This window comes from Hipposideros armiger, unplaced genomic scaffold, assembly GCF_001890085.2.
Source record: "Hipposideros armiger isolate ML-2016 unplaced genomic scaffold, ASM189008v1 scaffold_191, whole genome shotgun sequence".
NCBI classification, from domain to species: Eukaryota; Metazoa; Chordata; class Mammalia; order Chiroptera; family Hipposideridae; genus Hipposideros; species Hipposideros armiger.
In genome coordinates, this window is record NW_017731541.1 from 172,259 (window position 1) to 195,343 (window position 23,085).

The 23,085-nt window shown below is 46.0% G+C and overlaps 2 protein-coding genes across 4 annotated transcripts in view; one reads left to right on the top strand and one right to left on the bottom strand.

The window, feature by feature from the left end:
• CUNH7orf57 (chromosome unknown C7orf57 homolog) overlaps positions 1-23,085 on the top strand; it is a 36,411-nt gene that overhangs the window by 889 nt on the left and 12,437 nt on the right. For 2 of the 3 annotated variants that reach the window (XM_019653008.1, XM_019653007.1), the window contains exon 2: positions 466-582. The gene's annotated coding sequence lies outside the window, so the exon portion shown is untranslated. Of the gene's footprint in view, positions 1-465; positions 583-15,513; positions 15,588-23,085 lie in introns of all 3 variants that reach the window. The other variant, XM_019653009.1, reaches the window with a different exon arrangement.
• Positions 3,576-23,043, bottom strand: SUN3 (Sad1 and UNC84 domain containing 3). Its single transcript, XM_019653011.1, has 11 exons — positions 22,347-23,043; positions 21,402-21,996; positions 18,833-18,894; positions 16,778-16,881; positions 13,899-13,939; positions 12,769-12,928; positions 11,637-11,721; positions 10,170-10,285; positions 8,809-8,976; positions 5,276-5,368; positions 3,576-4,309 (listed from the first exon to the last, which is right to left on the bottom strand). The coding sequence occupies exons 2-11, from the start codon at positions 21,524-21,526 to the stop codon at positions 4,190-4,192; spliced, it is 1,074 nt and encodes a 357-aa protein (XP_019508556.1). The 5' UTR covers positions 21,527-21,996; positions 22,347-23,043; the 3' UTR covers positions 3,576-4,189.

Consider the following 23,085-nt stretch of genomic DNA (forward strand, 5'->3'; position numbering starts at 1 on the left):
TAAATCACTTAATTTTATGCCATGAAAAACAATACTTTTTAATAACGCCCTAAGAAGACTTGTGTAATTATACATTCTGTGTAGACAAAGGCCCAAATAATATAAGGAATTTTAACCCAACAAATATAAAATTAAGCTGTAACGATCTTTTCTTGAAAGACAAAAGGAATCTTACGCACTCTTGCAGTTTTCTTAAACTAATAGTATGTCAAATTAGCAACTCAGTAATTTCAGTGGTAATTAAATCTACTGACACTGCTTACCTACCTTTTTGTCAAACGGTTGAGGCCAGGAAGGCGGTCACCAGAGGCCTGAGAAGCCTGTGTGGGACGGAGCTTCCCCAGGCCGTGTGTCTTCACCCTGCTGCCTGCAGCGCGAGTGGACGCGCCAAACTTCAGGGGCCGGAACGCCAGCCACAGGGTGACCTGGGCAGCTGTGTTGATGTTCATTATGTTTGTCATGCAGGGAAGTGACCTTCTCTTGCCCCCCAGACGGTGAAGCTCACACAGCAGCAGTCAGGAGGTGGCGTCGGAAGCGAGGGGGCTCCATCGTCACAGCGGCGGAGATGGTAAACTCTACCAGGTAAGGACTGTGCGTCTTCCTGGCTGTCACGTGTCTGTCCCCGCCCGGGTCATCTTCCCCGTCCGTTCCCAGGGGAGACTATTTGGGGTCCTGTCGTGAGCAGTTAATGGTGGAGAAGTTGCCCGCGGGAAAGACACTGGCACAGCTCAGAGGTTGAAGTTTGACAAGCAGTGTTTGTTTTTTCTTTTACATGAGAAAACTGTCAAGTGAGGGACAGCGTACTGTGTGGCACGAGTGAATCATGTCTTTTGAGAACGATGCTAGATGAAGGGGTGGGTTTTGCTTAAGTGGCTCTTCGGAGACTCTTCTCATCTTTTATATGTTAAGGAAAAACATTTTAATAAATGTCATAAATATTTTTTTAATTAACATTTGTGGAGCCCGTGAGACGTGTCAGGCAGAGTGCTGGGTGCTGGGGAGCTGGGACAGGGCACGCCCACCACCAGCGGGAGGGAGACCCAGGGTTTTGGCTGCCTTCCGTGTTCCCGTCCAAGATGCCACGGAAACATTACCCGTCCGTAGGGTGGGGTAGGTCACTGCCCTTTGTATAGCACTTTATACTGATGGTATCACTTTGGTAACAAGCACCCATAGGTACGGGCTATTCCATTTTGAAGATGGCAGATAGAATTGAAATGTCGGCCATGGTGCCCCCTCCCCCCCGCACCCCCTTTATGAGAATCTGCCTCCCAGCCTTATGCGTTCACAGTGAGGGGAGACGGGCTAGAAGTGGGGTTAAGGACTAACCTTGTGGACGTGATGAAGCCTCCATAAAAATCCCAAAAGTAGGGGTTTCGGGGGCTTCTGGGTTGGTGCACACATCTGTGTGCCGGGAGGGTGGGGACCCCCTCCCGGCGGGACAGAAGCCCCTGCACTTGGCCTTCCCGGCCTCGCCCTCTGTCCTTTCTCGTACCCTTTATTACACAGCAAAATGGCAAGTTTAAGTGTTTTCCTGAATCCTGTGAGCTGTTCTAGCAAATAATTGAATCCAAGGCAGGGGAGTCATGGACAGTCGGGTGGGACAGAAATTGTGGGTAGCCTGGGGAGTTGGCATCTGAAGTAGAGGGCAGTCTCGTGGGGCAGAGCCCGTCACTTGGGAGGTTGGCAGAGACTCTGGTCATGTCAGAATTGAATTCTAGGACACCCGGCTGGTGTCATAGAATTGCTTGGTGTGGAAAACACAACACAAACCCCCACACAGTCTGACATCAGAAGTGTTGTGCGTGTGGTTGTCGCATGTGTGAGAGAGGAAAACACAGAAGTGAGTGTTTTCTCTACAATCGTTATGTAAGAAAACAAGAGACCACGTCTCATAAAGAAATGCTGAATGTCTGAATAGGTAACACTGTCACGTGATTTGAAAACAAAATATGCAGTGGACCGTTTTGCCCCCACCTGTGTGTGTGCCTCTTCTGCCCCATTCCCACTTTATTTATTCCCTCCTCCTGGTAGCCTTTGCTGATGAATCACTTTTTATATATGGGGGTGCCAAAAACATGTATACACATTTTAATAAAGGAAAAAACTATTAGAATTTTAATACTGAATATATACCAATAACAAAAGATGAAGTCATGTGTGTACATGTTTTGGTGCCCCCGGTATGTATGTTGCGCATGACAACTTGAGTCAAAAGGCACGTGCATCCCTAATTCTGAGAGGCCTTGCCCCATTCCCTCCATGACGGTTTTCTCTATTTGCATTTTCACCATCAATGTGAGAGAGAGTCTATTTCCCCAAAGCCTTGCCAGTAAAATGTTATCAGACTTTTGGATTTTCTTAATTTCATTGGTGAAACATGGTACCACAATGTAACTTTTGCCATTTTTCTTAAAATAAATAAGCTTGAATACCTTTTCATATGTTCCTATGAATAATCTGTCCATGCTGTCTGTCTGTTTTTCTCTACAGCTATTGATACTATTGTTTTCTTGAGACTCTTTACAAATGGGAAAGATTGGTTGTCATCAATGACAAATATATTTTTCCATTTTGTTTAAGGTTTTGTTGGCCATGCAGAGTTTTTTTTTTTTTTATGTAAGTTTGAGTCTTATTTAGAAAGGTCTTCCTGTATCCAATGCCATACAAGACTTAGCCCAAGTTTTCTTGTTCTGTTTTTATGGTTTCATTACCTACCTAGAAATCTTCACCATATTGGAAATTCATCATGTTGCAAAGTGAGAAATACGGGTGCAGTTTTCTTTTCTTAATGACTGGATAATTGTCCCAAACCATTACTTTTTCCTGTCTGCTTTTAAGATGCCACCTTTACCATATTATAAATTCCCTCATAGATATACTCGTAAATCAATTGACCTATCAGAAACAGGCTTGTTTTGTCTGTCCATTAGTCTATCAATGTTCTAGCACCACACAATTTTAATTATTGTTTCAATCAATGTCATAAAGCTCTTGATCTTTTTTTTTCAGAGGTTCCCTGGCTTCCTACTAAGTTTATATTCCCATATGAACTTTAGAACCAATTTGGCTTAATTGATTCTAAATGTTACTTATGTAATGTATGTTTTAATCTTTTTAAAACTTTAAAATTGAAAACATCAAACATATGTAAATGAAGACAGACCAGGAGACGTGACCCCAACTTCAGTGCTCATTCTGGGCCTGTCTTCTCTGTCGAGCCTCCCATACGCTTCCTTCTCTTATAGTCTTTTGAAACATAGCCCAGATACATCATTTCATCTGTAAGCCTTTAAATATATAAATCTAAACAAAATAATTCCTTTTTTGTAACAAAATCAAAATACTATTATCACACAGGCAATGAAATATCCTTAATTTCTCATAATTGTCTCATAAATACCATACATTTTTCCTGGTTTTTAATTGAGATTACATTTAATTTATAGATTAATTTCGTAAAAACTGACACCTTGATAGCTGAGTTTTCGTATCTACAGGAAATGTATGTCTTTCCGTTACTGAAGTCTTCTAGTCATCCGCTGCTGTTTGGGAGTGTTTTTAAACAGGTAGTTTAATTTCTTCTTTTATCTGATTCTTTTTCATCTTTGGTGTGGCTTTTGTAAATTATAGCCTCTAACTCGTTATTGTTTGTATTTATGAATGATGCTGATTTACATGTGATAATTTTCTATCTTCTAATTTACTGCAGTTTTTCCTGTGTGTGATGTATTTTTAAATTGACTTTATTGGATTTGAAGGAATTCTTCAAATCATCTGCAAATAGTCATGGTCAGACATCCTCACTCGTTTTAACCTCTGATTTCTTTCGCTTTTCTAATCGCATTGACCAGTGCGTCCAGATACGAGTTAAATAATAGTGGCCCCGGCACGTCCATGCCTGGTGTGGACGAACAAACTAAGGCAGGCTGAGGTGCTCCTACGAGAAAGACGGTTGAGCAGCACAGCCTTCGAGACACAGATTTACTTGTCAGGGCTCCAGCGACATTCATCCCCCAAAGCAAAGCTACCAGAAGGAGACTGAATCACTTTCATATTTTTACTAGTAAAACTCATCCCCGTTGAGGTTTCCCTCCCACTGCCGCTCTCCGAGCCTCTGAGTGTAGTGTAAGGCACAGGGACACCTGGCTGTCCTACCCCCGCGGCCGCCACTTCTGCACCAGCTCTGCTAGGTGTGGTCTCCTGGGGTGCCATGCACCCTGAATCTGTATAAACAAGTGTACTTCGGGTGTCCCCAGTTGCTGAGGATTTTAAGTTTCACACATAATAAGGAATCAGAAACTTCATGCTGAAATTAAAGAAAAGATAAAATTAATGCCTAATCAAGAAATCCATCCCAAAGAGCCCCAAGAAATGCTGATGTAATGGGAAATTCAAACTCTTTCTTTCCTTTCTTCCTAACACAAGGCTATTCAAACACCGCTCTAGTGGACGAGAAAATGAGCCACTGTAAGTAAAGAGCTCCTAAGAGGACGAGTGTGGGGGAGGAAGAGAATATGGTGGCCTGGACACCGGGTGCTCTCACCGCCACCGTGAGTGACGCCCCCACAGTGCTCCTGGATGGCAGTGCCAGGGAGGGAGGGAGAGAGACGGACCTACAGTCAAATAGGAAACTCCACGGGCGCATTGGTTTCTAACACACATATTCTTTTCAGCCTAGATTGTCTCACCATTGGCCAAGCAGTGTCATAAAACACTTGTTTTTACATGGTATGGGACACCTTCTACATCTTTTTATTACTTCCTGTGGCTAATGAGAAATAATGAAGATATATTTCATGCACCTTAATGACTTTTGGGGGCATTATATGCTAACAGTTGGTGTTTTCTCCCCATTAAGTTAGGAAGAGAAGTTTCACCTGTATCATCTGGTATTAAATATTTGTTTTCTCTTCCCCTGAGTTCCTCTCTGCCTCTATCTCATACTGCACCATCGCCCTCACAAGGAAGGTGACACAGTGACTATCTAACTAAATGTGCAAGGGAACCAGACTGGTGACATAAGGACTGAGACGTTGAATAGAGTTTTTAAACAGTGATAGCACATGAAGAATTAGGCTTAGAACCCACTTTGGTATTTGCCTGTCTTTTGCGTTAAAATGCACACAAGCGCTGGGAGCTAAGGACAAGCTCAGAGACGCCTTGCTGAGCTCATGCTGTTGTCACAGTCATTCTCACACACCACTTCTGACAGCAGCCCCAACACCCCTCCCAGGGGCGCAGCCACTCGCCCCCTCGCCAGGGCTCTCATTACCTGGAGCTCAAAGGTTTGAACTGTGGTTCCTGTTTTGTTATATAAAAACTGACCTAGGAAAACCTCTTCTCCTCCACACTGTTTCAAGATGCCCTATAAAAAAAGTGACAGACATAGAGGGTGTAAGGACTGGATGCTCAGTTAAAATAAACAGAGGCAGTTGTCTGCTCAAGTACCAACAATTCTCCATACACCTTTGGGGTCCACCAGGGGTGCAGTGCTGGCCTAGGTGCCAGTACCGCCCTCTATGCCCAAAGGTGTTGAACTTGGGAGTTTGCAATGCAAGAGGCAGGCTGATCACAGGGCTGACTAGACAGATAGGAAGAAGGGAGATGGATAGATACGTAGACATAAACACCTGAAACGTAGATGAAGGGTGGGTGGGTGGATGGATGGATGTAAGATAGATAGATAGATAGGAAGAACAAATCCTAGCATTAGCTCTGGCCTAATAAGTATATTTGCAGTCAGAATACTTTGAATTAAAAAAAAAACGAGCCCATGTGTTGACCCAGCGTTTTCCAAAATAAGATAAACTTAATCCAATTTCCAGACTGACCACACAAATAGCTCTGTCCAAAAAGTATTTGCTGACTGAAAGAAAACATTGATATTTGTATGCAATTTCCCTTATTTATTTTTTTTACCTTCCTTCTTTACCTTTCAAAATTCAAGGTTTTTGAGAGGAGAATGCACTGGTGGGAGTTAATTTCTTTTGTGACTATCTAAAGTTTATCATTAGGTTCCTTAAATCATGGTAACAACAAAATAAAGTGTTCATTAGTTAAATTGTTTTATAATGAACATATTAATATTTAAACTAGTAATATAGTTTTGTTAAAAGAATTGACTACATCATGATTAAACAACGCACCCACAATTACAGATACAGAAACTCGAGCCTCATATGGTTCCTTTAGCAGGTTAAGGAGGGGGGCTTATTTTATTTCTACCTTCTTTATTACCATTTTAACTTTACTTGGTTCATAAATTTAATATAAGAGAAAAATGATGAGAAGTAGTTTTTATTACTGAAGGATTCACCCATAATTCCTGGGTAATGAGCAACTGTGCACCTGTCTGAGATGGGATATGACCTGCTCAAGTTCAACCCAACTCAACTGTAGGGCTCAGCAGACACCTGCTGTGGGTGGCAGCAGGCTTGCACCAAAGGATGGTGGTCGTGTTTCTGTTCTGAGGCCCAGAATCATGGCATTCAGAGGCACTCGATGAAGCACAGGCAGGCTGAGCGCCGTGTTTCCCTCTGAGCCCTCCCCCAGGCGGGACAAGGGACTGAAGGCAGCATAGACCTATGGGGAGAGGTGGGAGCAGACACGAAGCCCGGACATGGCCAGAGGGCGACTGGTGTGGTGCCCTGGAGAAAACACAGACCCCTGGCTGTGGGAACACACACAGACGTAGGCTGCACGTCCCAGAAAGCTCCAGAGGTGGGGTGTGGGGCTGCAGGGGGCCCATCAGACGGGGGCTGAAGCAGTTAGCCCCCAGCCCTGGCCGGTCATCACCCGGCCTGGCCCAGCACAGGCCTACCTTCTTCCTCCCAGCTCCAGGACAGCAGGGCTTGGGGGACCTGCACGTGTCAGAGGTGAGGGTGCACCCTGTGTGTTCCTCTTCTCCCCGCCGCAGCCCCCAGCATGTGGCCGCCAAGCCGAAACGGCACAGCTTGTAGAATTCCTCCCAGGGTCAGCCTGCCTGATCCCACACTCTGGAGTCTCCAGAAGAAATGGCCCAACCAGACCACCGCCCATGCAGCCCCCGGGCCACCCACCCCACCAGGTGTGCAAAGCTTTCACTGGCTTTTGACTGTTTAGCTCTTAAATGTGACAGACGAGCATCACCAGACATGTGAGCAAAGCACCTAACAAGGACAGAGATCCCACCAACGGGATGGAGCAGAAAAACTAAACAAAACTATATAATATCTCAGGTGGCTTAAGACAAGACATTGCATCCACAGAAGAAGAAATTTAGACTTTAAAGGAATATTTTTAGGAAAAAGTCTTAGAATAATCATGACAGAAATGAAAAATCCAACATAGAAGTTAAAAGAAATTCATAAAATCTTTCAGAAAGTAGAACAAAAAACAAGGAAAATAAGAGAGAAGATTTTTAAAATAACAGATTAAATAATCAGTGGAACCTTTGGAGGTGGAAATGAAACCCCTGATAGCAGCTGTACATAACTGGCAACAAGTCAGACTGGAGCAAATGGGCAGATGGCCCAGAGGCTATCCCAAAAGAAACAAGAAAAAAGGCGTTTATAAATTACCTGGCATGAGTGAACATAATGGGAGGATATTTACACTTCTGAAGAAGGGGTTAGGAGGAGGCCATTATTATCCTTAGGAACATCAAAAAATTTACACGAAGCAAATAGCATTGGATTACACTAGAGGGCTCAGCTGAGAGTAGTCTATTTCCCACAGTCATGGTGAACACACTAAATCGATTGAAACCAACAGTAAGATACACCATCTAGCCATGCCACAAACACGAAACCCATTTTCAGAGTGATCTAGCCCTTCCCCTCCCGGATATAGACCCAAGAGAAATGAAAATGAACGTCCACACAGAAACTTGTGCAAAAATATTCACGGCAGCTTTGTTCACAATGGCCCAAAAAATGGAAACAAAGGTCCATCAACTGACGCATGGATAAATAAAATGTGGCCCATCCATACAATGGAATACTAGCAATTTTAGAAGAGACATACTGACTCACATTCTAACATAGATGAACCTTGAAAACGTGCTGAGTGAAGAAGCCCTTCACAACAGACCACGCCCACATGTGATCCCATTTATATGAAGTGGCCAGAATAGGCCCATCTACAGAGACAAAGTAGTTAGCAGCTGCCTGGGGCTGGGGGAGTGAGATGTAGGTGGGAGGTGGCAGCTCAGAGGTCCAGGGTTTCATTTGGGAGTGATAAAAATGTCCTAAAACTGAGGATAGTGATGAGTACACAGCTCTGTGAATACGCTGAAAGCCAATTAAGTACATGTTAATGGATGAATTGCATGGTGTCTCAATCATATCTCAACAAAAAGATGAGGATGGGAGAGCCATGGAAGAGAACTACTCTTCATCTTCCGCCAGAGAACATCAGTAGACAATAACCAAAACTGAAGAGTTAAGAATTAGGAAAAGTGAATACGAAGGGAAGAACCTAAAATAAACAGCCAAAGCTGTTGCAAGTGGAAGCTTCTGCAGAGGAAAAATCGGGGGGTGGGAGAAGTGGGACAAAGAAGACCCGTGTGTAATTCTAAATGTATGGACGTGTTTGGGTTTTTAATTGTACATGTATGACTTTGATAAAAATGTAAAATTAAGCAGGAGAAACCATCAGATCCAACCCTGTCCCTTTGTAGATGACAAAGCAGAGTCCAGGGGATAAGTGACCTCCTCACAGTGGTGCAGGTTAGCTGCACAGCTCAGATGAGACCCCAGCTCCTCATTCCTAGCCAACCACCTTGTACCGTAACCCGCTCTGAACGAAGGTGAGACAGCTTCTCACATAGACAGAAAAGTCCTTGGGTGCACTGGAGGTGTTTCCGGAGGGAGACACCTTCTCTGAGATGTGCTCCATGGTAACTGCACTTGGTATGATCTTCCTGGCAAGCTTGATGAGGGCGTGACCCTGGGAACCTGGAAAGGCCCAGCACTTCCCAGGGTGAACATCCGGCTGGAAAGGAGACACAGAGTTAATCTCTTACCTGGTTATATAAATCCACCCCTACAATAGAGGCCAGCTAGTCACTAAGGACCACAGAGCTCGCTTATGCGTATCAAACAGGAAAACTTCCAGACACCCGGAGGGTTGACTGTTCTTCCGACTGTGCACGTTATAATTATATCTGTTCGAGCCCTTTACTATGAGTATCACTCATTGCTCTGACTAGACCAGCGGTTCTCAACCTGTGGGTCTCAACCTCTTTGGGGATCGAACGACCCTTTCACAGGGGTCGCTGGGTACTCGGATGTGGGCGTATCTGCATGTGGGCCTGGAGACGGATAGAGGAGTGGTGTTGCGGTTCCTAAGACCATCGAAAATATGTGTTTTCCGATGGTCCTAGGCAACCCCTGTGAAAGAGAACCGCTGGACTAGACTAAGCTGCCAGAAGACAGCTGGTTGGTGTGGGTGGCGATGGCGTGCTGGTGGTGCGATGGTGGAGTAGTCAGTGGTGGTTGTGGTGATCATTGTAGTGATGATGATGGAGGTGATGGTGGTGGTGGTAATGATGGTGGTGGTGGTTAGCATGGCATGGTAATAGATAATGGTGATAGTGACGGTGATGCTGGGACTGGCGGTAAGGAAGAAACATGGTGTACCATTTTCTAGATCTAGACTATAGTCTGGAATGAGATCTGTAGGTTTGCCCTGGAAGGTGTTTCTAAATTGGAAACTAATTCAGGTGTGTAGCTGATAGTTAAGAAGAGCTCTACCATCTGTTGATGTCGACTGCCTTCCGGGTTGAACTGAAATGTTAGTGGGGTTCTTATTTGGAAGTTTCTCCTGTTACACTTGGGCAGCACGTGGGGGCGTGCACCTTCAGCAGATGTGTGTGGAGTGACTGAAGCTGTCAGTGGAAGAGGGGTGCCACAGAAGCCACTGAGAGATGTAGAAGCGAACGTCCTACTTGAGAAGTAAATCATCTAGTTTACTGACTTTAAAATAATAAATTAATAATTACTCATAGCTTACTGACCATAAAGTAAGAAATAATTCATGTAGTTTGATGACTATAAGAATACAAAGAGTTTCAGATGCTGTGACAAGTTCAGAGTTGCCTCCATTTTAGATATTAATATTTTCATGATAAAAAATAGGAACAAAATCCTAAAATATAAACAGGTTACCCTTAATGTAACTTTTACCTGAAGGATAATATCTGGAGGCATTTCATAATTTAAGAACCCAATCCCATGCCAGTGCAGTTTGGCTTTATCATTTTTATAACTTTCCGATGTCCCAGTTTCAATGATGGAAGCTCCTAAAATTATAAAATAGTTTTTAAAATAAAAAATTACACAACTCAAAACACCTCATCTAGATTTTAATAATGTTGGAAAACTGTTATTGGGTGAATTATGAATAAGGTAAAATTCATACTCAGGAATTGGTAGGAAAAGTCTGACTTCTTGATTCATTACCACTGAAATGTCGTCACTCTGAGAAAGTTTGCTCTGTGTAGTTTCATAACATTTCTGAAACCGGTTTTATGATAAAATATTGAATTGTGAGGCAGTCGATTTGGAGATGGAAATATCATGCGGATTGTGTTTATTACCCAAAGAGACATATAGACCACGTATTTTTACAGCTCATATAGTAGACAAGGCTTTATGTCAGCCCAGGTCACTCAAAAACAAAAAAGCAGAAAAACCAGTAAGAATGTAAACGTACTAACAAGTTATATTCATAATAGCAATTCTGGGGATTTATTAAGCTTTAATTTTGGTCAAAGATATATGTAAAATACACTCATCAGATTTTATCCCATCAGGCTACTTCATTTTAGAAGCAAAATGTATTTTTAGAGAAGGCATAAATAAAATGCAAATCATTTCCTCAGATTTCATCTAGACATCACAACGTTAAAAATGCCTGTGCCTGACTATCTGCTCACCAGTGCATTTTCCAAGATGGCACAATTTGAAACGGTGAATGTGTACGGAGGGGTGCCAGATTTAGCAAGTAAAAATCCAAGACTCCCTGTTAAATTTGAGTTTTAGATAGTTAGTTAGTTTTTGGTATAGTATGTCCCGTATAATATTTGGAATGTATTTATACTAAAAAGTGATTTGCTGTTTGCCCGAAATTCAAATTAAGCTGGGCCTCCTTTGTTTTCTTTATGTCGTTAGATGCAATATTCTATAAATGTCAGTTATTTCAAGCTTTTGATAGAGTTGTTTAGATCTGTATTCTGACTGATTTGCTGTCTTCTTTTTTTATTGGTTACCTCAGTCATTTTAGCACAAAATATAAAGGGTTGTAATGTCTGTGACGCTAACCGAACCTCTGCATCACCGACCTGGGTGTGGGGTGTCTCCTTCCCGAGGCCCCTGGGTGTGGGGTGCCACCTTTCCTCGAGGCCCCTGAGTGTGGGGTGCTGCCTTTCCCCAGACCCCTTTCCACGCCATGAAATTGCAGTTTCGCTGCCTCTGAGATTTGCGCCCACCTCAGAGCAGTCAGCTACAACCAGGTCTGGTGTGTTCTTCATTGTCTAGATTTGTTCATTTCACTCCTAAAATCACCAGCTACATAAATGTGTTTTCCTTATAAAGAAATGCGTATATCAGAGACACAGTTGAAGCATGAGCTTCTTTCGCTGTGTCACTCACCTGCTGACTTAAGGGCGTAATCAGCCATCTGGACCCGGTCTTCTCTCAGCTTTTTAAGGACATAATTTACCAAGTTTGACGTTTCCTGTACAAAGTTAAAAAAAAAAAAACGTTTTCCATTAACAATCCCTGGCCACTGCTGGAGTTTTACATTTCACACTGTTGTTCCCTAATCTGTAAAACAGCAGTAACAGTGGACTTTCACCAGCCACACGCTGAGCCCGGCACTGCACCCAGATTTCTAGTGTCACCCTCACAGCTCGGTGGGACCAGCGCTTCTCAGGCAGCTGAGGGAACTAAGCTGTGTCACCTCACTCCTCCAAGGTCACAGAGTAAGGTCACACCTAAGACCCCTCCTGAAGCCCTACTGACTACCGCGTGGGCCCTCAGCGAGATACAGTTGAGGTTGCGTGTGTGACCTGCTGAGCCCCTTCCTTCTTTAGTGTGTCTTAGACTCGCACATTCTATAGACATTTGGGAATTAGGGCAGTTGATGTAAAGTGCAGATTGCTTATGTTAGAAGTTATTCATTCATTAGAAGTAACGTTGGATTCTGACGGATGGACGCCTGATTCCAGAAAAGCGCGTGTCCGTGTCCCGCCCGAGGGAGCGTGCAGTTCTAAGGGACAGCACCTCGTCCCAGTGACAGAATGGAGCCCGCAGGCAGTAGGGGTCTAGGTCAGGTTTCTGTGCTGTTGCTGGAGGGAGAAGAGAAGCAAAACCAAGTTCATTGCTCTCTGTGGTCATGTTGCCTGATCTGCAGCAAATTAGGTCAAATACCCTTAGTTTTAGGTTCGTCAATAAAAATAGCTTGCTATTTAAAGTATGTGTGTATAGACATCCAGAGGCTGCAATTTCCGAATGACCTTTTGTTTGTTTGTTTGTCTATTGGAAAATAAAACCGAATTGGTTCTTTATTTTGGTGGGAAGTGAGTGAGATTGCAGTGCGAAGTCTTCCCTGTGACAAAGAGGGGATGAAAATGCGGGTCCAGGGGCCTTCAGCTTTAGGGAAAGGCAGCCCGTCAGCGGGGAGGGCACAGCCACACCTGTCTCCACTCAGGTGCGGCGGGCGGTGACACGAGGAGGCGACACGAGCCCCGCGCCCCCAGCCCCGTCGCACCTCGTCAATGACCTCGGCGCTGTCCCGGGCCCCGCCGGGGTCCCCATCCGCGCTCCGGCCGCGACTGTGCAGACCGTCCTGTGTCTCTCTCAGTAACGCCTTCAGAGCATTGATTTGTTCAATTAAAAATAGAATTTCACGAAAGTTGTTTTCCAAAGCCTGGCTTTCTTTCCTGTAAACGAGACCCGTGTGAGAGGAGGGAGAGGCGCCCCCGCCGCGGCTCCGGCGGGTGGAGCGGCCGGTGCCGCCAGAAGTCAAGCCTGGCGGGGCAGCGGGGCAGCGGGGCGAGCTCTGAGCTCTGCGTTCAGCGCACGGGGACGCGGAGACGCCAGGGTTCGCCTTCCTGAGGGCGTCCTGGGGCTTGGGGTGTGCTCAGAGCCGAGCCGGCGAGTGGGGCGCAGCCAGCCCTGGGCCCTCCCTCCGGAGCGCTGCCGCCCGCCTGAGGCTGGGAGACCTCACAGAGTGGTCCTCCGTCCCCCTCTCCCCTTCCCCGCGCGAACGCGAACGCGGTGGAGTGTGGGGCGCACAGTGGTGTTCAGCCTGGGCCGTGGGTGGTGGAGGACACCCCCCCCCCGGGGGCACATTTAGTTTCTAAGAATGGGTTCTTCCACTTTTATAGCTTGAAAGCTGCTGGTAGACAGAATAAGAAAATATCAAGTCAATAGGTATCTATAATGTTGAAAAAATGTAAGCACTGCTTACCTAGCATTTTTTTCCAATTTGTAGAATATCACATGTGCACAATGTAGAAATTACAAAAATTTTGAAGAAATAAACACATGTTAGTGTGTTTATAACAGTTTTTATTCTATGCAAAAATGGTAACAAAATAGAGATCGTACCTATAGTGTTGTGTCCCACTGCACTTCCCAACTCATTAAATCTATTTCAGAATTATTTCACTGGCTACATAATTCTTCATTACAGGCATATGCTGTAAGGTGTTCATCCATTGGCCCATTTATCCTGTCTCAGTTGTTTTACATTGTTTTAATCATAAACACTGAAAGCACTTTCCATTGTATATTTCCTTAAAGAATTGTCATAGGAGTGGAAATGGTTTTAGTCTTACAATTTCACAAAAGCATTTCAGCATTTGGAACCACACCACAAAGCCCCACATATCAGAACACCTCACTCACTTTAAAAGTTCCAGTTGCTCTTTCGGCATCCAAAGTCTAGCCTGGAAAAAAAAGACAAACTGAGTTATTTTTCTTCTTCGCAAGGGGGAAAGAACTCCCATGTCCACCTATGATGGACATGCGTGACGGGCGGGGCACACAGAGGTCCTCTGAGACATGTGCGTCCTTTCAGCCTGCCTGCAAACACTTGTATTTGGAGGTGACGAGGTCACACCCACGTCCGTTTAGTGATGGAGGAGTGGCCTCTACTGGAGCTTGAGGATGGGTGTAACAAGCCCTGATTCTCAAGAGGGAAGGTGCTAGGTGCCTTTTAAGGACATGGGAAGGGGCAGAATATGCGAAATGGGGGGGAGGGGTTCTGGGGGGGGGGAGGGGCGCAATGCAGGCATCAGAGGACCACACCGAGCCCCTGTTCACCCTGCAGACAGTGAAGGGTGTCCCTTGCTACACGAGCGACTGGATTTGATCAGCAGTAACCTCAGAAGAATTGTAACATTTACCTGAACAGGGCCACCTGGTGTTTCCACTGGGGGTGCTGGTCCAGGCTGAGAATGACCAGGGACAGAGGCTGTTAAGGACCCATGCCCTGGGCCGCGGTGGAGGCAGCACTGAGGAGACCCACACAAGCCACAGTGGGCAGCTGCCATGGGCCACTCCCTCTGTGCCCCGGGCTCCACATACCATGTGGGTTCCAGACTCTCCACAAATGGCTGCAAACCCAGCAGCTCAGAACAACAGAAATCTGTCTGGTCCTGGTGGCCGGGAGCCCAGTCGGGGTGTCAGGAGGGCCGCACGATCCTCTGAGGGTTCACAGGGAGACTGTCCCCGCCTCTTCCAGCGTCCAGCGACTCCTGGCCCTCAGGGCTTCTGGCTGCATCACCCCTGACTCTGCCACTATTGTCACACGGCCTTCTCCTCTAGTGTCTTATAAGGGTTCTTGTCACTGCATTGAGGCCCGTCTGGGAAATCCAGGATGATTTTATCTCAAGATCCTGAATTGCATCGTCAGAGTCTTTATCCAAATAAAAGTCAGGTTCTGAAGATTAGGCTGTGGACTTAGCTTTTGGGGGGTCACCTCTCAGCCCACCGTCAATACGTGATCTGGAAAACAGGCTCCATCCTCTGCTCCTACGTCTCCTTTTCTGTCTCAAAGACTGACTTCCTGTTTGCTGCCCGGAATTCGCGCCTCCTCGAGGCTGCCGTGTGCTGTGACAGGGGCGTGCGGATGCAACAGCCTGGGACAGAGAACGCTGTCGCCTTGGTGTTTCCTGCTGAGCAATGACATTTCCCGTAGGTTCTCCTCAGCATTTTTCTTTGGACGGGCCATGGATTGGGAGCTTATTTTTGGTAGGAGCGAGTCTTAGTTCTAGTTTTTCAACTTCTGTTTAAGTTTTCTATCAGTAGGGGCAGTGTTTTGAATTTGCTTTTTTCTGTCCTGGCCTTAAAAGAACATACACAGAACAGTCCTTCATTAATTTGCTTCTAAATGAATTTGAGAGTTCTTGAAAAGTAAAAATTTCCTGATTTTTAAAAGTATTTTTTATTTTGCCTTGTTTCCAAAGGAGTTCAGGTGGCTTCCACTATCGGAACAAATGTAATATTTGTTTTATTTTAGGCACTGTTGACTGAGACCCAGAGTTTTATGCCTTAGAACGTGGCTCCAGGAATCTGAGCTGGGACAAACTCAATGTGAGTTGTTCACAAATGCCTTTCCTCTCCCTTAACCAAACTCCCACCAGACACCTCACTTTAAACCGTGTGGCTTCCAGGTGAATCCTAGGAGGTGCAGTGGCTGAAGGCTGTGCTCCTGGGTGAGTGATTAAGGGGCTGCTCTGTGAAGGCCACGGACTAAACTAGTTAAATGCTGGAGCTAGTCCTTTGCAGTCGTTGGTTTAAGCTCCGCGTTGTGACAGTGGTTGTATGGTTGCTGAGGTTGTACCTTGTGTGACAATAAAACTGCGTCCTCAGCGGAAGCAGCAAACAGCTTCAGCTGGCGAGCTAGTGTCCGCAAGGCCTGGGCTTGAATTTCAGCTCCAGAACTTACAGCTGAGCTGCCTTACACACAGGTTTCCTTAATTGTCCTGAGCCAGCTTCCCAATCAATAAGTGGAGGTAGAAATACTCTTACTAAGGATCATTTTGAGGGTAAAATGAAATATGCGTTCAATGTGCGTACACTCACTTCTGGTGCATAGTTATTATCATCCTGTCCTCCACGGCGGGTGGAGAGATGGGGACACACACCTAGCTTTTGGAAAGCGGTATTAAGTCACTAAGTTTCCATATGAAAAGATCACCTAAAGTTGTGAATAGTCTTTGTTTATCCTTCTTTTAGGAATTTATCCTAAGTAAAAAATCAAGGATGGGTGAAAAGATTTAGCAACAGGGAAGATTATGTTTATGATATTGAAAAATTGCAAGCAAATCAATTGTTTGGAAGTATTTATTGACTATATTATTCACTGGATTGTTATTCAGCCATAAAAATGCTGTTTCAAAATAATATATAAAAATGGGGAGCATACTTAAAATCTGTTAATTGAATAAAAAGCAGTCGTAAAATAGTTTCTAAAGCGTGTAGCTCGGGATGTATTCAGAGGTTACATAGAAATAAGTCACAGTCAGTCTTAGGTGGCTTCTAACAGAGCCCTCTTCTGCGTGAAAAACAGAGTAACGCTTGTCAGTAATGAAATGACCCGCGTGAAACCATATCCTCATGAAAACAGCACTAGGTGAAGTCACTTAATAGAGCTCCGGTCTGTACGTTATTAGTATTAACCATTCACATGCACCACAAAGACAACATTGCCAGTTGGACTCACCCTGCACTGTATTAAATTTTAAATGAATGGCATACAAAATGATTTACTGCAACATCACCTGGTAATGAGAAAGCCTTGAGCCATATTCTGTAATCGCAGAGTAAACTCGTCTGGATTTCTGAGGAAACTCTGGTTCTGTAAACCACATATGATTTCTAAATCCTGTTAAAGAAAAGGCCAACTCTGATTAAAGAGTTTATCTGGAAATATTTATGAGACATTCTACATGAACGAATAGGAATTTCTCTAAGCACAGAGGGTGTATATGCTCTTAAAAAGAATACCAGACCCTTGAGTGACAATATGGAAAACGGCAGCATAGGGTGCTCCAAAAAAATCAGCCCTCCATTGAAACAAGCATAACCTGGCAGAGGTGAACAGGATCGACATTTTTTGAATTCTGAAATCTACTCCAAAATTTACAGCAACCAGGAGACTGAAGAAAAGAGCACATTTTTTGGGTAAGAGAGCAGTGTGGCACTTTGGCTCACCTGCCTAACACCTCCTATTCCCCAGCATGGTGGCAGTGGCTGTGGGGACAGCAGTCCCATTCCCGGCACAGCTAGCTGGCACCAGCAGGCTAACACAGGCCTTGTTCTAAAACACTGTGGCTGTGAGTTTTGACCTGGCCAGTGTTGCCCTGATTAGCTGATGCAGAGGCTAACCTTTGTTTTATTTTGCTCCCTTGGACTAGAATTGTTTTCTGGGAGGCTGCCATGTCTGTTGTTGTTAAAGTCATAAACTGGCCATGCCCACCTGAGCAAGGGACAGTGAATGAGGCAGGTGGCAGACAGACCCAAAAGCATGGGAGGGAGAAGGCAGAGGAGAAAGTCGCTTGTGGGACTAGGGCTTGGAGAGGAAAGGAGAAGGCAGTGAGCATGCTCAGAAGACAGCCTGGAGAGACCCCAGACTTGCAGCGTGGGCGGGTCTGTGGGCTCCGTGCAGGCAGGAGATGAAGGTTAAGGCAGAGAGTGGTGGGTGACTCAGCTTAGCCTTGAAAGAGTGCCCAGCTTAGAGTCAAGCAGTCAAGACTGGGAGAGCGCTATCTATCTATCTATCTATCTCCCGTCTCTTTGACTCCAGTAAATCTCTGTCAGGTCACTTGTTGACCACTGAGTTATCAGAACAGTGACCATCACTAAACAAATGACTGCAGCTCTCCACAAGCAATAACAGCAATCCCTGGGAAAAAGGAAAAATCTGATTTTCAGTTACCACATTATAATATTGAAATGCCTAGTTTCCAAAACAAAATTACAAGGCATAGGAAAAAAAAAACGAACAAACAAAACAGGAAAGTACTGCTCATTAAAGGAGGAAAAAATGACTGAAACCATCCCTGACAAAGCCCAAACATTGGACTTACTAGACAAAAACTTTAAATCAAAAACTTTAAATATGCTCAAAAAGTAAAGGAAGCCAGAGGTAAAGAACTAAAGAAAACCTAAGAACTGATGTATGAATGAAATGAGAATATCAGTAGAGAAATTTTAAAAGGAACCAAATATAAATTCTGGAGCTGAAAAGTACAAAAGAAAGTACAATGAAAAGTACAACTGAAATTTTTTTTAAAATGCATGAAAGGAGCTTGACAGTAGATTTGAGCAGGCAGAAGAAAGAATCAATGAACTCAAAGATAGGACAATTAAATTTATTGAATCTGAAACAGAAAAGAGAGAAAAGAGAAAAGTAAACAGAGCCTAAGTGACCTGCAGGACACTGTAAACATATCAGCATACGTATTATGGGAGCCTCAGAAGAAGAGAGTCAAAGAGGCAGAAATAATATTTGAAGAAACAATGACTGAAAACTTCCCAACATGATGAAAAGCATAAATCTACACATTCAGGAAGCTCAACAAACTCTTAACGAGGATAAAGTTAGAGAGACTTAATACCGAGACACACTATAATCAATTAGTCAAAAGCCAAAGACAGAGCATCTTGAAAGCAGCAGAAGAAGTGCTGCTTGTCCTGCACAAGGAGTCCTCAATGAGACAGACCATCATCACATTTGTCATCAGAGGCCATGAAAGCCAGCGTAGCGGGGTGACACATTAGTATGCTGAAAGGAAAAGAACCTGCTCTAAGGGTCATTACTTAGTAAGACTCACCTATGAGAAGAAAAGTCAATATAAACACCATACTTAGGATGATCTTCCAGGATCGAGCCAGCCTAAAAAGAATAGAAACAACAGGAGTTCAGCACTACCTCACCATGAATCTTGAATTAGAACTTTAACCACTACAACCAAGCCAACAAATGTGCTTATTCCAGGTTAAATTTGTGAATTAATTTCTAATCCATTATCTTTGACATTGATAGAAATTAGTTTTCAGGATGGTATATATGTGTATACCAGATGGTAGATACCCCTCACTTTCACCCACGTTATGGTTATGCATTTCTATATGTGTATGGTTGGTGCCTTTTCATTTGTGCATAAATACTTATGAAGTAGAAAACAAGTTATCCTTGAAGTCTGGATACAGAATGAACTAAAAACAAAAGTTGGAGTCTGATTTTGTGGAAACTAGGTATTAAGCTAAAGACCTATGACGATGAACAACTATCTGCTGAGATTCTCTAATGTAATCATAACTTTCTTGTCCACTTTTTATTGCCGTATGACACACACGTGTCAGAAAGGGCACAAACCATAATTGCACAGCTCAGTGGGCCTTCAAAGATGAGCCTACCCACGTAACCTCAGCCAGGACAGGACAGGACAGGACAAGCACACCTGCAGCCCTCTGACCCTGCACCTCCCACCCCGAAGGTCACCTCTCCCCCAAGCCCTGTTCCCACCGATTAGGCCGGCCTGGTCTCGGACGCCTATGAATGGAATGGGGTGTGGGGCTGTTTAGCTCAGCATGTCTGAGTCACCACGCTCTCGGCTGTGTGGTGTAGTTGCTTCATTCTCACTATCGTGTCCATCCTGGTGGTGGTGGGCGTCAGGGACTATGATAAACACGCTGTTGTAAATTTTCTCACAGGCAGTGCTGCTGGGACATTCCCGCACGTGTGCCCTATGAGCACACGTGTTTCATTTAGGTGTGCTCCCAAGGGAGGAACTGCTGGGTCACAGCTGTGCATGTATTTTGCCTCAGCAGATCCTGCCACACAGTTTTATGGAGTGGTTGCAATTAGGTTTTCACACCCAACTCTCTAAAGGAGAAAGAAAAGAAAATGGCTAAGACAGGCTGATCCAAAGCTTCTGGACAAAGTTGGGAAACAGAAGATTTCTGCTTAAAGCACCTGTAAGACCGACCGCTCATTAACTACAGACGACAGCTTGATGGAGCAGAAGCAGCACTGGGTTCAGAGAAGGGGCAGTGCTGGTTCCTTCCGCAGTGGGGGCTTCCGTTTCCTCGGGTCTCCATCAGCTGAGGGGCACGGTTCCTGCTCCAGCTCCATGAAGGATGGCCCCGGAAGTGACCTGACGTCCGGAACCTCCTCCATTTGTACTTAGATACGTGCACTTCTTTAAGTTGTGTTCTTTCCTTAGCTTCATGTGCAACCGACATGAACATATTACATTAGTTTTCTCCAGTTAGCTAACTAATGATGTCCAAATGTGTTCTCTCAGCGGTGTTGCCAGCTGTGGCTGTGACACTACAGCTTAGAATCAGATCTGAGCTTCTGGAGAGCAGACCCGGCCCTGGAGGAGCCCCCAGCCCCCACACAGACGCCTCAGGGAGCTTGCCTCCCCACACCAGGCCATTGTGCCTGCTGGCCATCAGGGTGAGGAGGACTGCTCTTCCCGCCAGGGACGTGTGCTCTTGAAGTACCCCCCTTATGTGGGGGCCCACTGTCTAAGTTATCCAAAGGTCATTACAGCCCAGGAGAGCCTTCCCGATGGGCTTACAGGCAGATTCCCGCATTACCACTCACCGAAGGTGAGTAAGGTTTCTGACAAAACCCTGCTGTCAGGCTGGGCTTTGCAAAGCCCCTGTGGGCCACGGCCACCTGAGGGCTTCTGCCTCTGCTAGAGCTGCTTTCCTCTGAGAGTGTGGCCTTCACACAATGTGCTCTGCCTGCGTGACAACTCCCTGGCACTCCGTTCATTGCTATGGATGTTTCTGGACCAACTGGCACTGTTTCCACTGGGAAGGCCATTTTGTTATTTTCCATTTTTGCTTTCCCAGTGGGCAGCCCAGGGGGACAGGCAGAGGGGCTTCGACCTGTGGCCCTCCGGAGTGGCCAGGGTGTCCCTGCAGGCGATTCCACTCGTGGTCTGGTGAGAGGAGCCCCACGTGTTGCCTCACACTGTGCAGGCCACTCCCACCCAACCGCGTGGGACATGCCAGGCTGTCTGCATTCCGGCACCAGCCCAAGCTCGCAGCCCTCGGAGGACGCGCTGGTGGGAAAGGGCGCCAGGAGGCTGGAAGGCGACAGCCACCTCTGCTCTGAGGTCCAGGCTCCTGAAAGGGCGGCTTCCCTTCGGAATCCTTGTCGCCTGCCCGTTTAATTCATCTCAGTGCCCAGCACAGAAAGAAGACAGCCTGCCACAGGAATTCCGGCCTGTGAGCAGGACAAACCTTCAGAAGGAAGCATTTGCAAATGATTTCCTCTGAGAAGGAGAAAAGTTCTCACTGGGTCATTTTCCAAGTGCACAGAGCACCTACGACACACAGCAGCGCTACCTAAGAGGGTCTGGGACTCTTTCTGCAGTCACACACCCACTGGGGTCCGGGTCCTCGCACCCCGACAGCAAAGCCTGGACACTGGCGCTGCAGCATGCTGCTTCTTCCGGGGGACCCCTGAAAATTGGGGCACCCCGAGGTGGCTTCGGCCTCCCACTCATTCTCCCAGTGACAGGTCGCGGGGAGGATACCACTGCTGGTTTTCTCTTATCTTGTGGGAGACACGACACCGCACATAGTGGGTCTGGTTGGGGTGGGTTCTCTGTCTTCTTACTTTATGGGTGTTTCCCCTTGGACGGGGAACCTGAGTGAGCAAATCCTGAAGTGCCTTGGCTCCTCTGTTGCATCACCCTTCTGTGACACATCATAATGGTGCCCATGTCACAGGTGTGCCAAGGCCAGTTCTCCACCTGCTGGCACATCATGTGCTTTACTGTACCACCTCCCAAACCCGCCAACGTGACGGCCCCGTACCTACTGCTCTGCTGGAACAAAGCAATCTCTTTCTGGGTTTGCTTCAGAGCCAAGAGGGACAGGCAGGCAGGCAGCCAGGGCCGAGGCTTTGAAAAATGGGGATTTTGCTCAAATACATTTTTATCCTCTTCTCAAAATACTCATGAGCAGGAGCTGTCTATATAAAATGTAAGATACTTATTATAAAATGTCTATCTGAAATATATTTATATCTTATAGGTATATATACGATATCATGGTATTGTGACATATACAGACACTTACATAGAAATAGGTATATGAGATCTCTCTATAAGATACATATTTTATGTAAACATCTACAAATAAAACTGAATAAAACTGTGCACAAAGTGAGGTTGTCTGTGAGGAAGTGTTGGATCCTTCTAAGCACTGAGAGCTGTTGTTTGACAGAAAAACCTACATGACAACATGTAGGAAACACAGACTGCGAGCTATTCTTGCAGATAGATTCTTCTCCTATCGTGCTTTGGTTTGTGGGCTCTTTACCTCGGCTCTTATCTGAGCTGGCATCTGCAAACGCTGGGAAACAGCACCTTGTTTAAAAAGTGGCCAAATGACCATCGTTCAAATGTCTTTATTTTTAAAGTTTCAACAAAAAAACTAAAGCTCCTTCCTGTTCTCAGTCGTTGGGACGGGGTGCCTCTGACAGCTGTCTGTCATCGCTCCCCTTGTCTGACTGACTGACACCTGTCAACCCCAGGTCTTCTCTCAGGGGCCAGGGCAGCACGGTGCTTTCCCGATGTCAGGTGGCCGGTGGCCGGTGGCCGGTGGCTTCCCGAGCAGCGGGGCCCAGAGGTGACGTGCTTCCGGGGAGCTCGGTGCACGCCACAGCCCCTGCGTGTGGACCCCGAAGCCAGCCAGGCCTAAAGCGCGCCCTGAGGAGGCCCGGGGCGGGACGCTGCAGTTTCGTGGAAACGGCAAAGGCTTTGCAAGTGCCTCTCGGCTCCCGGAGCAGAAATGCGGGAAAGCCGGGCGTGCGGACGGCGCCGGCCCCGCGGCCGGCGGAGCTGCCTGCTGGTCTCCCGGGCACTTAAAACGCGCTACACCAACCGGAGGCTGACGAGCAAAAACTCTCGTTTTTCTGGATCGCTTCGTGGAAACGGGGGTGCGGACGAGCCGGGCGGGGGACCGAGGAGGACGCGCCCCCTTCCCGGCCGCGCTCCGCGGTCCCGGGCTCCGCCCCCGGCGCTGCTGGGTCGCCGCCGGTTGGTCCCCGGCCGTTGCC

Coding starts and splice junctions, on each gene's coding strand:
- SUN3 (XM_019653011.1), bottom strand. CDS start 21,526: ATGAGTGGGAGGCCGAAGCCACCTCGGGGTGCCCCAATTTTCAGGGGT. Junction 12,929..13,898: donor GAGCAACTGGAACTTTTAAA/GTGAGTGAGGTG, acceptor TCTCGTTTACAG/GAAAGAAAGCCAGGCTTTGG. Junction 4,310..5,275: donor TTCAAACCTTTGAGCTCCAG/GTAATGAGAGCC, acceptor CTTTAATTTCAG/CATGAAGTTTCTGATTCCTT.